The sequence below is a fragment of the Sander lucioperca genome, chromosome 2 (assembly GCF_008315115.2).
Source record: "Sander lucioperca isolate FBNREF2018 chromosome 2, SLUC_FBN_1.2, whole genome shotgun sequence".
Taxonomy (NCBI): domain Eukaryota; kingdom Metazoa; phylum Chordata; class Actinopteri; order Perciformes; family Percidae; genus Sander; species Sander lucioperca.
In genome coordinates this window covers 24,538,250-24,551,530 of record NC_050174.1, presented here as the reverse complement: position 1 = coordinate 24,551,530, position 13,281 = coordinate 24,538,250, and the positions used below count along the sequence as shown (strand labels likewise).

General features: G+C 43.9%; 1 protein-coding gene and 1 long non-coding RNA gene across 5 annotated transcripts in view; one reads left to right on the top strand and one right to left on the bottom strand.

Annotated features, from left to right (window-relative positions):
- The window catches only part of LOC118493852, a 210,705-nt gene extending 199,854 nt beyond the window's left edge, over positions 1 to 10,851 (bottom strand). The window contains exon 1 of the long non-coding RNA XR_004895885.1: positions 10,742 to 10,851. This is a non-coding gene — a long non-coding RNA (uncharacterized LOC118493852). The remainder of the gene's footprint in view (positions 1 to 10,741) is intronic.
- The window catches only part of kat6a (K(lysine) acetyltransferase 6A), a 42,077-nt gene that overhangs the window by 19,013 nt on the left and 9,783 nt on the right, over positions 1 to 13,281 (top strand). For all 4 annotated transcript variants that reach the window (XM_035995347.1, XM_035995351.1, XM_031300581.2 and 1 more), the window contains exons 4-11: positions 423 to 538; positions 2,190 to 2,271; positions 2,570 to 2,684; positions 3,032 to 3,351; positions 6,190 to 6,302; positions 8,946 to 9,061; positions 10,524 to 10,665; positions 11,857 to 12,018. In XM_035995347.1, coding sequence (XP_035851240.1) covers positions 423 to 538; positions 2,190 to 2,271; positions 2,570 to 2,684; positions 3,032 to 3,351; positions 6,190 to 6,302; positions 8,946 to 9,061; positions 10,524 to 10,665; positions 11,857 to 12,018 — 1,166 coding nt within the window. The remainder of the gene's footprint in view (positions 1 to 422; positions 539 to 2,189; positions 2,272 to 2,569; positions 2,685 to 3,031; positions 3,352 to 6,189; positions 6,303 to 8,945; positions 9,062 to 10,523; positions 10,666 to 11,856; positions 12,019 to 13,281) is intronic.

Here is a 13,281-nt window from a genome sequence, read left to right as displayed (position 1 = left end):
CATGCTTAAAATTGAGTTAGACGAACACAATAACTGACAGAGACTGGCACCGGCCTATGTTTTCAGAGAAAGTGGGATATAATTATGCTTTTCCTCCAGCTTAGTGAAAGCAGAGGAGAGATTGTGATCCTCCTCTTTCCTCAGTGGGTTTCTGTCCCAGACAAGACCATCTACTCTACAGCTACTCTTCAAAACAGCAAAAGCACAGCTCTGACAGATTGTCATTTATGTTTGAACACTCTTTGCAGCCAGCTTTGATTCAGTAAGGGCTTTCAATTCCAAAAGGAGTTCTTTTTTTTTCTTTTTCTTCTTCTTCTTCCTCCTGCGATGATGCAAGTGGGTCACAGCTGTCAGTCAGCGGCGGCAAAAGAGCCTGTGACATTGACGCACTTGTTTGTGTATGCGTGTCTATCTACCTGCAGGCCACCCGTCCTGTCTCAAGTTCTCCCCAGAGCTCACAGCGCGAGTCAAGGCTCTGTGGTGGCAGTGCATCGAATGCAAGACTTGCAGCAGCTGTCAGGATCAAGGAAAGAATGCGGTGAGTGGATGAGCGAATAAGGCGCCCTGGCAGCCTAACGGTGTCTGTGAGCACTCTTCTTCCCTGCTTAAGTACCAGATAGAGATGCTGATAGACATATCTGTGGTCCTGGGATTGAGCTATTTTAGTCAGTACCGGCATGATTTCAATCTTCTTCTTTTTTTCTCCTACTTGTCAAGCGAGGAATCATTGTTATTCAAACGTTTGTAGAGAGGTTTGACGGTGAGACAAAATGCACAACATACTGCCAAGATGCACACTGAGAAAATTCATCTTTGCAAACAAAGAAGTTGCTTAAACCAGTCATGGTGGATATTCTCAAAGTACCGTCCGACTTTAAATGGCAAATTCATAGTAATTAAACAAAGTATTTTAATGCACTTTTGTGCATACATAAGTGGAAATCTGTTTCCGGTCGAACGGTCGACTCGGTACACATATGTTATTAACCCCTAGGTTCATTTTGAACCGGAATCGTCCTTTTAATAAAAAATAAAATTTTCCCCCAATATCTTGTTCTAGCTTTCATGTACAGTACCAGTCAAAGGTTTTACTTTCTCATTCAAGTGAACGGGAAAGTGTGTCCAAACTTTTGACTGGTACTGTATGTATATCATGTACAATGCCTCCCTATTAAATTGGGTCACTGAGACAAAACCTTGTCTGAGACACATCTAAAGTACGGCTGCTCAATAATGAAAAATGAAATAATCATAATCACTAGGGCTGTGTATTGGCAAGAATCTGGCGACACGATACGTATCACGATACATGGGTCACGATTCAATATATTGCAATATATTTCGATACTGTGCGTAAGGCGATATATTGGGAATTTTTTAAAGTATAATTAAAAAAAAACTAATATTTAAAAAAAAAAAAGACATGATGTTCATAAAAGTCAAAGAAGTTTACTTTAGGTAAACACTTAGTAGTACACAGTCAAACTGCCAGTTTGGGATTGTGGTTCACAGGTTCTTAGTGAGCTAATGTTTATATGCTAAAGTAGGCCAAAGTTCAGCTATAGCTACATTGTTAGCTTCTAGCAAAAAGTCAGGCACTGCTAGGCACTGTTAGGCAAGGACACTAGTGGTGCGTCTCAGCATAGCCATCTAGCGGTAGGGTTTTTTTTTTTTTTTTAAATCGATACTATCGTATTTCAAAATAAAATATTGCAATACTCCAAGTGTATCAATGTTTTTTCTTACACCCTTAATAATCACAATTATTTTGGTCAATATTGAAATCACGATGAATTAACAAGATCACTCATTGACTTTTGGAAAGATTGCATTTATTGAATTAAAAAACAGCAACTGTGAAACAGTCAAACAAATCAACCGTGAAAACACCTTGAACTGTGAAATTTCCCTTAATACTTTTCCCGTTGAACTCTTTGAATTCCCTTTCAGAACACAAGACAAAATAAAACAGGCAAAAACAATAGGGTCCACGCAGCTTCGCTGCGCGGCCCCTAATAAACAGTTTACTTGCAAAATGTAATGTGCAAAATACGTCATTTTTTTCTTGATTGCATTGTTTTTGTGATCGTTAGGAGCCAAAGTCGTGACGAAAATATGATTGTTTGCACAGCCCTAATCTAAAGCGACTTGATAATCATCCATACTACGTGTGTGTCTGTACTGTTCAGGACAACATGTTGTTCTGTGACTCCTGTGACCGGGGCTTCCACATGGAGTGCTGTGATCCTCCCCTCACGCGGATGCCAAAAGGTAAGTAAACAGGACTGCTACTTTAACTCATCACCTTACCTCTTCACTGGCCATTTACAGCCTCCCATGGATTCAACTGAAATAATACACAAAGCTCACACATTTACCACCCTACAGGATACGACCATTATAGTCGCACTAAGTGATGTCTTGAGTTCTCATGAAGCACCTAGTGCTTCGCCGCTAAGTGCTAATGTATTCGATACGTCCCCGAGTGTGTTGGTATCTGCACTGAAGCCCGCCTTGTCTTATCCACCTCAGGTTATGTGAACCTGCGCTTTTACTCTTTCTCTCCCAGGCATGTGGATCTGTCAAATCTGCCAACCCAGGAAAAAGGGAAAGAAGCTTTTACACGAAAAGGCAGCACAAATCAAACGGCGCTACAACGCGCCGCTGGGCCGGCCCAAGAACAGGTAAAGGAATGCCCTCAGCTGATGTCGTCTGAAGACACCGTAGAGACAGTGTTAGTCCAGTAGAGAGCTGCAGCAACATGCCATGTATCTGCTTCACCAACAGCCACAACGCCTACTCTCCTACTAAAATGAGCTTACAGCTATTTTTTTCTTTTATGGCCATTGCTCTTTTCTATTTAATTTATTACTGATACGCCTACTCTCCTACTAAAATGAGCTTACAGCTATTTAAATTTGAATGGTGTTATAGAGGAAGATTGACAGCTCTAATGTATGGACGCGTGCTTTACCAGGCTACCCAGGTGCCAGATAAGCAGACTTTTAAACCGACTCCTTTCCCTCCGCAGGCCGGGGCGGCCCTTCAAGAAGCTGGGCGGGCGTGGTCGACGGAAGCGCTCGGCCTCGGCCAACTCATCCTCCAGCTCCTCCTGCGAGGGTTACCCTGGTGACGACCGGCTGCTTTTTTCGATGCGGGACGACGACGACGACATGTCGCAGGGCAGCCTGCGCTTCAACAACAAGACCAAGGGCCTCATCGACGCCCTCACAAAGTTCTTCACACCGTCGCCTGAGGGCCGCAAGGCCCGGCAGGAAGTAGTGGACTATTCACAGCAGTGCCGCATCCGAAAGAAAGCCAGTCGCAAAGGAGAAGGAGATGACAGAGGAGGTAAGGAGTAGCTGTGTTTTTCTGCCTATACACACACAGCACTTCACTTTACCATTGCGGGATGACTTTTGGTCTGCAGATGAACACCTCTAGTTGATGCAAGATATTAGATTTTTACTGGTCCAATTGACCAAAAGAATCAAGTTTTTCCATTATTGTAAGTATTATTATTATTACAAAAGGATACAAGATTGGAAGCTTAGAATGTGTTATTGTAAACTGACCAAAATATGTATTATTATACTGATAAAGGTAATGTTCTTGACAGGGATATCATAAATAGCTTTGGAATTGCAATGTAACTGATGTACATAAAAAGATGTGAACGTACTGTATTGTGTGTAGTGAACGAGACATAAAACAAATTTGCAACAGTGCAGCAACAAAACGTATTAATGAAGTGACTGCGAAAACATGAAAAGTAGGCTATGGATTTTAACATCTCAAAAACGTCCACAGCATAAATTGGTAATATTTGCACTTTTATGAGCCATCAGCATCATGAGATTAAAACGCATACTCTATCGTCATGCATCTTTTCCCACTTTATCAGACTCGATTAGGGGTTGTCAGCTAGATGGTTTCCTAACTCTGTACTACCAGCTGTTATTGTGATGCATAGGCAGTGCTTCAATGTTGTTCCCGTTTTAAAAATGATCCAGCCCTGATGTTAGTTATTTGCAAATTGTAGACTGAGGGTAAAAAATGGCGTAGAATTGATTTGTCATTCGCTGCCTCAGAAAATTGTTGCTTATGCATCGAAAGAAAGTGCTTTGTAATACGAAGTGGCCCCCTCCAGTTCTCTTTCCACTGAACTTTCCGAGTAAGTAATGCACAGTAGAAGAGAATAAATGCTACAGAGCAGACGCATACGGAGCATTCACTTCCAAGTTTCACTGCCACCGGTGTGTGTGATTTTGACCCACTTTGAAGATTTTGTTGTACAATGGATACGCAGGTTTATACAACCTGCATGAATCCAGTGTTGTGATCTATATACTTTGTCAAAATTGACTATTGATTCAAAACCAGTTTACCTTACATATGAATACAAAGCCACAATCAACCTAGGGCTGGGCAATATTATATCGATATCGTGATATGAGATTAGATACTGTCTTAGATTTTGGATATTGTGATATGACATAAGTGTTGTTTTCCTGGTTTTAAAGGCTGCATTACAGTAAAGTGATGTACTTTTCTGAACTTACCAGACTGTTCTAGCTGTTATATTATTTGCCTTTTCCCCACTTAGTCATTATGTCCACATCACTGATGATTATCTAAAATCTAAGTGTGAAGATATTTTGTTAAAGCACCAATTGTCAACACTAGAATATCGCCGCAATATCGATATCGAGGTATTTGGTCAAGAGTATCGTGATATCTGATTTTCTCCCCATCGCCCAGCCCTAAATCAACCACAATGGTAGGTTTATGGTGGGTTTACATTTCTTGCCCACCGGCCCGCTGTTTACCTTTTTTAATAGATCGTTATAGATCAAGATAGATTTTATACATAGAAATAAAAACCCATTTTTTTGTATTGGCGCCGACATGAAAGTGTCTGCTCCGCTCCGTCCAGCAGCACAGAGTAGCAGGAGTCAGATTTCACTCCTCACCTAGTCTATATCCACCACGTTACACTTCCGGGATTGCTCCGGTGCCGCCGGAAATTCCGCCGAATGTCCTTTTCGGCCCGATGTCTGTCACCTTCCTCTTTCTTTGTGTTGGCGTTCTAACCTCCGGTGGATTTCTGAGGACTATGGTTAACTGCTCCTCAGATCTCTGCAGGGTAAATCCAGACAGCTAACTAGACTATCTGTCCAATCTGAGTTTTCTGTTGCACGACTAAAACAACCTTTGAACGTACACACGTTCCACTAAAACAAGTTCCTTCCCGAGGCTATTTTGCAGCGGCACCGTGGCTCTGTCCGGCGCTAAGCGCCGCCCATAACAATTGTGATTGGTTTAAAAAAATGCCAATAAACCAGAGCACTTTTTACTCCCATCCCGGAATGCTGTGTGGACTAGCCAGACGCCGCAGACTCTGCAGCGCTGTGAAGGAAGGTCTGGCAATGCGAAACTACTTCTCACCTAACGATGGCAGAGGATTTGGTGTCAAAGTGAAAAGCAAAATAATCAGATCACTTATATCATATATTTAAATTGTTTATAATAGACTATTAGTGTGTTTTCTTGCCAGATTCACACGCAGAGAAAATAGACCAGAAGCTAGACGGAGAGCCTGCCGTGGAGCTCAGCGCCGCTATGGTCTGAACAGCCCAATAGGTTAACATCATCTTAATATACAGTCTATGGTCAACATGGGTGCCAGGCGGAAGCTTCGGGGCGCAGCCGTGGTGCGGTTTGCGGTGTAATCAGTGACACCGGTGTTGTCGCAAGTATATTGCCTGGTGGGAAAATTTGCTCACCGTGGCATCCCTAGTAGGTAGTATGTTCACCTTCACCGGTTAACATGGAAAACCCAAATGAAGTAGGAAACATTCTCAGAGTCAGAGCAGAGAGTGTACTAACAACAGAGCAAGGTGGCAAATGACTTGTGACTCATTGATGATATACAGTAGGACCTGCATGTTGGTCTTTCACGTCATCCCCTGTGGTAAAATAGCTAAATTCTCTCTTTAGAAAGAAAAAATTGTTTATCAGTTTATTTTAAGAAAACTGTTGACCATGTATGAATGCCTCAACGTCTGCCTGCTGTGGCTGCTAGTGGCACAATTGTTAAAAGCTCCGACAGCACACATCTTGGCACTCTGTCTGGCAAGCTTCTCACTAGATTTGCATCAATGTCGCCTCTTGTGTTTCAATCCCCAGACAATCAGGAAGGCAGCGACTGGCGTGACGAAGATGAGAAACTGCCCGGCCACGAGAACCTGACGGAAAAAGACATTGAACTGTTCAGACACATCCAGGAGCTGGCACTGCAGGTACACAGACAGACGTGAATGACAGACAGATATGAAATGTCTTAAACATTTTGTTGAAGGAACAGAGCTGGGACGATGGGAAGGGAGGACCGACCTGAAGAGGGGGCCACGTTGTAGAGGGAGACAGCATCAGCTGGGGAACCTGGGAGGAGCAGTATGAGGCTACGACTGAGGCCGCCAGGCTGGAGTCGTTGGACGTGATATTATGTAAACCCACGGTGTGCAGCGGGGGAGCTGGATGTCAGTGGTGATGAGAATGTGGTCAGAAAGAGTCACCACCACCTAGCTCGTAAAAACACAAAGGCTTTCACCCAGACGAGGTCTGTAGGATGTAGGCATGTTTGTGGGTGGAAAGGGTCAATGAGCCGTTAGTCTGTTGTATTTTATTAATAACTGAATTTCCATGGAGCGGCTGCTGACTGCAGCATGTATATCAAAATCAGCTATTAACATAGATGCAGGGCACACGGGGCAGAGCAGGATGATGAGTGCAGATCAAAGGTTTGGTTTTAATGACCAATAGATGCAAATACTAAGGGGTAATTGAGGGACAAAAACTTCACTGCAAGGTAATTAAGGTACTGCGTTGTCATTGGACAACATGGAATTTCACGTTCTGCTTGTGATACTCCAATGGTCGAAACAGCTGGTGGCTGGTTGATGTATTCACACCCTGGAGGCCCAATGGGGTGGAGTGCATGAGGCCTCTGCCACGTCTCAGTTAGGCACATAAAGTTAGCGATGGTGTCAAAGGACATCCTATGTTTGTCGGAGTGAATAGAGAAGGGGCAATTACGTCATGGTACATTGCATTCTGGGTAGGGGTCGCCATCTTCCCTGACCCAGCGATTTGTTTACATTGATTCTACTCTATCTTCATGCATCTTTCCCCACTTTATCAGACTCGATTAGGGGTTGTCAGCTAGATGGTTTGCTAACAGACTCTGTACTACCAGCTGTTATTGTGATGCATAGGCAGTGAAACTGGTGTAGAATTGATTTGTCATTCGCTGCCTCAGAAAATTGTTGCTTATGCATCGAAAGAAAGTGCTTTGTAATACGAAGTGGCCCCCTCCAGTTCTCTTTCCACTGAACTTTCCGAATTAGTAACGCACAGTAGAAGAGAATAAACGCTACAGAGCAGACACATTAGGAGCATTCACTTCCAAGTTTCACTGCCACCGGTGTGTGTGATTTTGTTGTACAATGGACAAGCAGGTTTATACAGCCTGCATGAAACCATTTTTGTGATAAATCCAGAGTTTGTCAAAAGACTAGTGATGATTCAAAACCACTTTACCTTATATATGAATAAAAAACCACATCAACCACAATGGTTGATGTGAGGCCTACACCGTAGCCTTCTTAAGTGGCCTTTGCTGTGGTGAGCATTTATACTTGTGCGCTGTGTGGTAGAGCAAGAGAGAGTGACGGGTTAGCTTCAGAGCGAGTACCGACTCTCATTCTGGAGACGGAAAAACTCCCCTGTGCTTTCTGACCACGGTCGGAAAGCTGTAACAGAAAAAGTTCACTCTCTCCTTGGTCAATGTCACTGAGATGGTGCACCTGGAAATGAGTAGGAAGGAAAATCCAACGCTACCAAGCCACGGCCAAGAGGAACAATCACAGTTGTTGCGGTCGGTGTCGTCGTTGGGTGGTTAGCCACCATGCTAACAGCATTGCTAACTACACCAAACGGGGATGTCGCAACTTTTTTTGCTGTTTATTAGCAAACTGCTGATTGTCACGTTAATGAGAATACAGTGTTACAAGATAAGATATGAAGTCCAAGCCAACTTAGGGCTGAAGGGCAGTCTACCTCCGAGCCACAAGCCACCCCGTAAAAACAGTATTTCCCATCCCTTTTTTTTTGATTCCCAGACGCAGCCTGTCACTCCCTCTCCACTAATCGGTCCCTACCTGAAAACCCCACAATGCATTGCATCGACTCACGTCACAGTCCCTTTCTCTTTGTTGAGCAGGGCAGCTCTGATGAGAGTGTCCTGCACTGACAGGTTTTGCCAGGCCAGTGTAGTTACAGAGAGGAAATGTAAATTAGGTACATCAACAGCCCTTTTCATGCAGCGCAGCAGTAGATTGACCAGAGAGCGGGTGTTTGGCCAGCGTCAAGGGAGTCATATTAAAACACTATCCCAGCTCCTGCCTGGAATATTGAAACCAGTGTTAAAGTGTTTGATGCAGGCAGAGTACTGAGCTTTAATGATGCGTGTAAAAAAAAAGGCAATTGTGATTATCTAGGTTGAGTAGCAGTGGAGTCAAGTACATGATAGATGTGATATTCTGACAACAGCTCCACTTGGTCATGCTAGCAGGTAGCCTGGTCTCCCTGAGAATCCCAAAGTAATCAGAAGCGGGTTTTGGTCTCTGACTTAATGGTATTAATTGTTTAAGCTCTAATGTTTGCTTTTATTTGGGCTCCCCTGGTTTGCCTGTGTTACAGATGACACCCAATATCGTATCGTGATAACGTGTGATTTACACCCCTACTAAGCCGGCAGGTCCTGGTTTGTAATCGGTGTACTCGCCCTGTGATCTGCCAGCCACTCCAGCACTAAACCTGGACTTCACCCTTCATGTCTCTCCCTCTCTTTCTTCCTTCATCTTTGTTACTCACCTAAACAGAAAGTTGGGGTGACAGGTCCGCCGGACCCTCAGATGCGCTGTCCGTCAGTTATCGAATTTGGCAAGTTTGAAATCCAGACGTGGTATTCCTCTCCCTACCCCCAGGAGTACAGCAGGTAAGCTAATGGCCATAATGAAGCACAACAGCATAATGCACTTAGCTCACAGTCCTGCTTGTAGGCATAGCAATTACCGCCAGCATAATGGAGTGCAATTATAAGATTGTTTACATTACCGCCTACTTTGGCAGGTAACCAGCCAGAGCCACGGAGGCAATTTGATTCTGATTTGCTGAGCGTGTATTCATTTTTTATTTTTATTTATGTAACTGTTGAATAAAATCAGCCCTACTATTCTTACCAAATCTGCCGCTGTTCAAATCCTATTGGTTCCCAGATGGCTCAGGCATTGCAGAGTTGTTTGATTCTTTCAAAACAAGACCTGTAAAAAGCAATTAACAATGATATTTTCAATTAATCGCTTGGTCCATAAAAACGCCCATCACAATCTCCCAAAGCCCAAGTTGACATATTCATATTGCTGGCTTTGTCTGACTTGAAAATAAGAAAAACGTGTAGCACACTCTGGCTCCATAATCAATCATTTTGTCTGACTAACAGCCCAAAACCTAAATTAACTATCATAAAAGACTAAGAAACCAGCAAATAATCACATCTTAGAAAGCTCGAACCAGAGAACATTTGAAAGAATTGTCGAAATATTTGCCGATAAACGTTCTGTCTATCAACAAATCAATTTATCGACTATTCATTCCAGCCCCTAGCTGTGACGTTTTACAACTATTCTTAGGGCCCTATGTAGCACCCGGCGCAGCGCAAAGCCCGACGCAAGTGTCTTTGTTAGTTTAAGACTGACACAGTTGTCAATTTCTCGTCCAGCGCCCGCGTCGTTTAAATAGCAAATGCACCTGCACCCATCTTTGCGCCCATGGGCGTGCTGGTCTTACAGGGAGGTGTGTTCAGGTGCATTCTGGGCATGCTGGTCTTACAGGGAGGTGTGTTCAGGTGCATTCTGGGCGTATTGCTATCTTGAGGCAGCGGGACGTGATCGCGCCGTTGTCCAACAAAAACCTGGTCTAAAGTCAACAGTGCAGCATTGTTATTTTAACAGCAAATTAGTAAAATGCTCCTAGGCTCGTGCACAGTGAGCACACACTATGCTTGTTACACACACAGGGAAGCGCAGCAGCACACACACATACAAAAGATTACAAATAAAAATATTACGTTGCAAATCCTCCATCATAATAGCAATGCTCCAAGGTCCAAACGCGCCTGGCTTTTAAAGGGAATGGGAGATGATCTCTGATTGGTTTATTGCATGTTACGCCCAAAACACACCTACGAATTAATGAAGACACCAAGTACAACCCTTATGAACCATGCGCCCGGCGCACGGACCCTTTTTTCCGCCGTCAAACTAGCAAAAGTGGATTTGGACACGCCCTAAAGGCACCTGCGCCATCGGCCTCACGCCGTGCGCTTAGATCGTCACAATAGGGCCCCCAATGTTTCTCACGTGTCTTTCACTGCTCTACTCTTCCTTTTCCCTTTCCAGACTACCCAAGCTCTACTTGTGTGAGTTCTGCCTGCGCTACATGAAGAGTCGCAGCATCCTCTACCAGCACATGAAGAAGTGCAACTGGTTCCACCCCCCTGCTAACGAGATCTACAGGAAAGACGATGTCTCCGTATACGAGGTGAGGAACTGTTCCTAAAGATGGCAGGGTTCAACAGTAGGGGTTTCCCATTGGCCCGGGGCAAGGAAAACGCCACGTCGGGCAAGTCAATGTAACAACCCACTTGCCCGTTCGGGCCTCATCGTATCATAACTAACGCTATCGTTGTCTTGCCGACGTCGGAGAACGCTTTATGATTTGATTTGAATGTGGATTGAGTTGACATTTTTCTTACGCTCTTGATGCATTCAAGGTTTGTGACTTTAAAAAAAATATTCTCTTTGATGTTTTTGTTTGCGTTTTTTTTCAACATTTTTAAAGCTATATTTGATGTTTTTGCCTTTCTTTTTAAAAACTTTTTTTCGACATTTAAAAAAAAAAAAAAATGTATAGGGACCAGTAAAAAGTGACGTTGACTGGACAAGTGAAAAAAAACCTTAACGTTGAACCCTGCATGGACTGAATAATGGTGATAGTTAATGATTAATAAACTGAAAGGAGAGAGAGAGAGATATGGACTAAGTCTAGTCCCCTCAGACATAGTCACGGAGACCAACGAGTCCTTTCTTAATATTTTTATTTCAGACTGTAGGAGTAGTTCAGAGATTAATCCCATGCACGGCACACCAATACTCTTCCCAACCAACTTTATGAATACACAGTATGTTGATCAGTCCAGTTCCTAATGGCGATTCATTACCATCCCTGCCTCCCATAGTGGAATATTCCTTTGTTCATGCCATCAGGGAAAGTCACTCTTATCATTAGAAGAATTCCTAATGACCAGTTTACAGTTAATCTCTTCTTCTGGGTCTCCTAGCGCAGTGGCAGATAGTCAGTGGATTGTTGTCTGCAGGCCACGGCCGCTGCAGCGCCTGTTTCCCCCGCTCTGCAGTCCATCCTCGCTCGGAGGAGAGCAGAGATAACTGGCGAGCTGCCAACCTCAGCCTCCCTCCTCCTCTTTCTCTTTGCAGCTCTTTGTTTCTGTCCTCCAGCCTCTCTATCCGTCAGGGTCTCCAGAGACCCGGCTGAGATCATTGCCTGACACTTAATGTCTATTCCATTCACCTTTACCTCGTCCAACAGCCCACTAACGGCAGCTTAAACATGTACTTGTGGGCAGCTGTGTGTCTGCGACCGAACGGTAGTCGTTTAGGAAAACGTTCCGTCATCGTGTTATACTGATGTGTTGCTTCACTAATCCCACGACAGGTTGATGGGAATGTGAGCACAATCTACTGTCAGAACCTGTGTCTGCTGGCCAAGCTGTTCCTGGACCACAAGACCCTCTACTACGACGTGGAGCCCTTCCTTTTCTACGTCCTGACCCAGAACGACGGCAAAGGTTGCCACCTCGTTGGCTACTTCTCCAAGGTATGGCCACCAGGATGCCAGCCTCATCCTCGGTGCTGAATTCAGATTCAGAATACTTTCCCAAGTGGCAATTCATTTTTACATGAAGTAACATTCAGTACCAGTCAAAACGTTTGGACACACTTTCCCATTCACTTGAATTTGAAAGTGTTTCCAAACCTCTGACTGGTACTGTAAGTAACGACAACAATCACCATCAGCATCCACCGTTAGAGATGGTCCGATACCACATTTCCTTCCCGATATCGCTTCCGATACCTGAACTTGCTTATCGGCAGATACAGAGTACCAATCCGATACCAGTGTTACATTTTTATTTTTTTTAACGTATATTTTAACTGACAGCTGTGTACTCCTATCCCTGTATGGATGTGTTATGATTGCTATCTTTGTTGTATGGCCTCGTTTAAACTCTTTGTGAAACATGAACAAACGATGAACAATGAACGCCACAGAGCTTTCTTTTATTATCCAGTTTGACAGTCAGTCATAATGGAAAGGAACATTTTTTATTTTAATTTTTTTTATTTAACCTTTATTTATCCAGGTAAGTCGATTGAGAACAAATTCTCATTTGCAATGACGACCTGTACATTCACACAGTTACACATTCATACCTGGAAGCTGCCCAGCACAACCACAGTCTGATCTGCTGGCCACTGAGCAGCTCCACTGGAGCGGTTGGAGGTTAAGGGCCTTGCTCAAGGGCACCTCAGTGGTGGTAATGAGGGAGGGGACAAGCGCTGCTCTTTCACTTTCCCCATCCAGATTTTATCCTGTCGGTCTGGGGATTGAACCGGCGACCTCCCGGTCTTTAACCTTTAGGCCACCACTGAACATAAATAAAGTACTTTAAAGTTAGGCTAAATTACGTGGTATCAGATCATTGCATGAACTCCAGTACTCGCCGATACCAGCATTCTAGGTGGTATTGGAGGCTTTTCCCATACTGGTATCAGAACATCTCTAATCCACATCAGCATGCCAGTGACAACAAGTGCATAGATCAAGATCAATGGGTTGTGTTCAGTAGCCTGATAGCTGAAGGAATAAAAGAATTCACATACCGATTAGTTTTCTGTGCAGGCACATAATAACGGCAGCCTGACGGCTTAAATAAATGTTATTTTTTCAGCTTTCCGAGCCACTTGTTTCTTCACAGAGAGCGGAGGTCTTTCTGCTGGACTCCAGTGATCTTGGTGCAGACCTTGACAATATTATTCAGACAGTTTTTGTCCTTCACAGACAACCCATTAAACCGGC